Below are 984 nucleotides of genomic sequence, written 5' to 3' on the forward strand. Positions count from 1 at the left end.
TGATCTGCCTGCCTCAGCCTCCCAAAGTGCTGGCATTACAGGCGTGAGACAGTGCGCCAGGCCTAGGTCCTGGAATTCTGGTTCAGTCTTTGGAAGATCGAGGGGGGAGCTCAGAATACTGGAGCATCTATACCCTTAACCTCAACATTAAACATAGACAGAGAGCATATATATGTTATGAGCATATATATATAAATAAATACATATGCTTATATGTATATTTAAATGTTGAGGTTAGGCTACAGACGTATGTGAGCGGGGCTCAGTGTATTGGCCCTTGGGGGCCCAGGATGCAGGCCCGGGGCCAGGCTCCAATCGCTGCAGGGGGCGTGTGGGTTGTGGGCGTGTCGTGGGGCGGGGCCTGTAGAACTCGCAAGTTTAGCAGGGCGAGCTCACAAACTTAGCCTTTCAGGCAGGGCCTTGGTGGCAGTGGCGGGACTCACATAATTGGACGCCCACCAGGACTTGAGCCTCAGGTACCACTGCAGCAGCGACGCCTGCAGCCTCAGGAATTCCTGCGCCAGGACCGCGGTCCAGTCGAAGTCCTCGTCGGAGAGGACGGGCCGGACCGACTCCAGGTACTAAAGGAGAGAAGACGGCAGGTCATGCTCGCGGCCCGCCCCCGCCACCCCGGCCCATCTGCGCGCTCCCAGGCCCACCTTGCGCACGGTGTCCTGCACAGAGGGCACGGGCTGGCGCGGCAGGGAGCGCTGGTAACTGAACAGCATCGGGTGGCGGCCGGAGAAGATGCGGACCAGGGCCTGGGGAGGAGGAGTTACCGGGTCATTAACCCCTCACTGGGACCAGGGAGTTGAGGGGGGCAGGGGTCAACAGTGGGACAGAAACCCAAAGAGAAGGACACAGAGACTTAAGAGCATCAGAGACCCCGAGAGAGAAAAGGACAGAGACCCAGAGACAGGGGACAGAGACCCAGAGAGAGAAGGACAGAGACCCAGAGACAGGGGACAGAGACCCAGAGAGAGA

At 58.4% G+C, this 984-nt stretch overlaps 1 protein-coding gene across 1 annotated transcript in view; it reads right to left on the reverse strand.

The window, feature by feature from the left end:
- Nucleotides 1-984, reverse strand: part of CPT1C (carnitine palmitoyltransferase 1C) — a 36,422-nt gene that overhangs the window by 18,118 nt on the left and 17,320 nt on the right. Inside the window, exons 6-7 of the mRNA XM_011966070.1 lie at nucleotides 660-761; nucleotides 444-581 (exon numbers count right to left, since the gene is read on the reverse strand). Of these exons, the coding sequence (XP_011821460.1) occupies nucleotides 444-581; nucleotides 660-761 (240 nt within the window). The remainder of the gene's footprint in view (nucleotides 1-443; nucleotides 582-659; nucleotides 762-984) is intronic.

This window comes from Mandrillus leucophaeus, unplaced genomic scaffold (assembly GCF_000951045.1).
Source record: "Mandrillus leucophaeus isolate KB7577 unplaced genomic scaffold, Mleu.le_1.0 Scaffold74, whole genome shotgun sequence".
Classification (NCBI taxonomy): Eukaryota; Metazoa; Chordata; class Mammalia; order Primates; family Cercopithecidae; genus Mandrillus; species Mandrillus leucophaeus.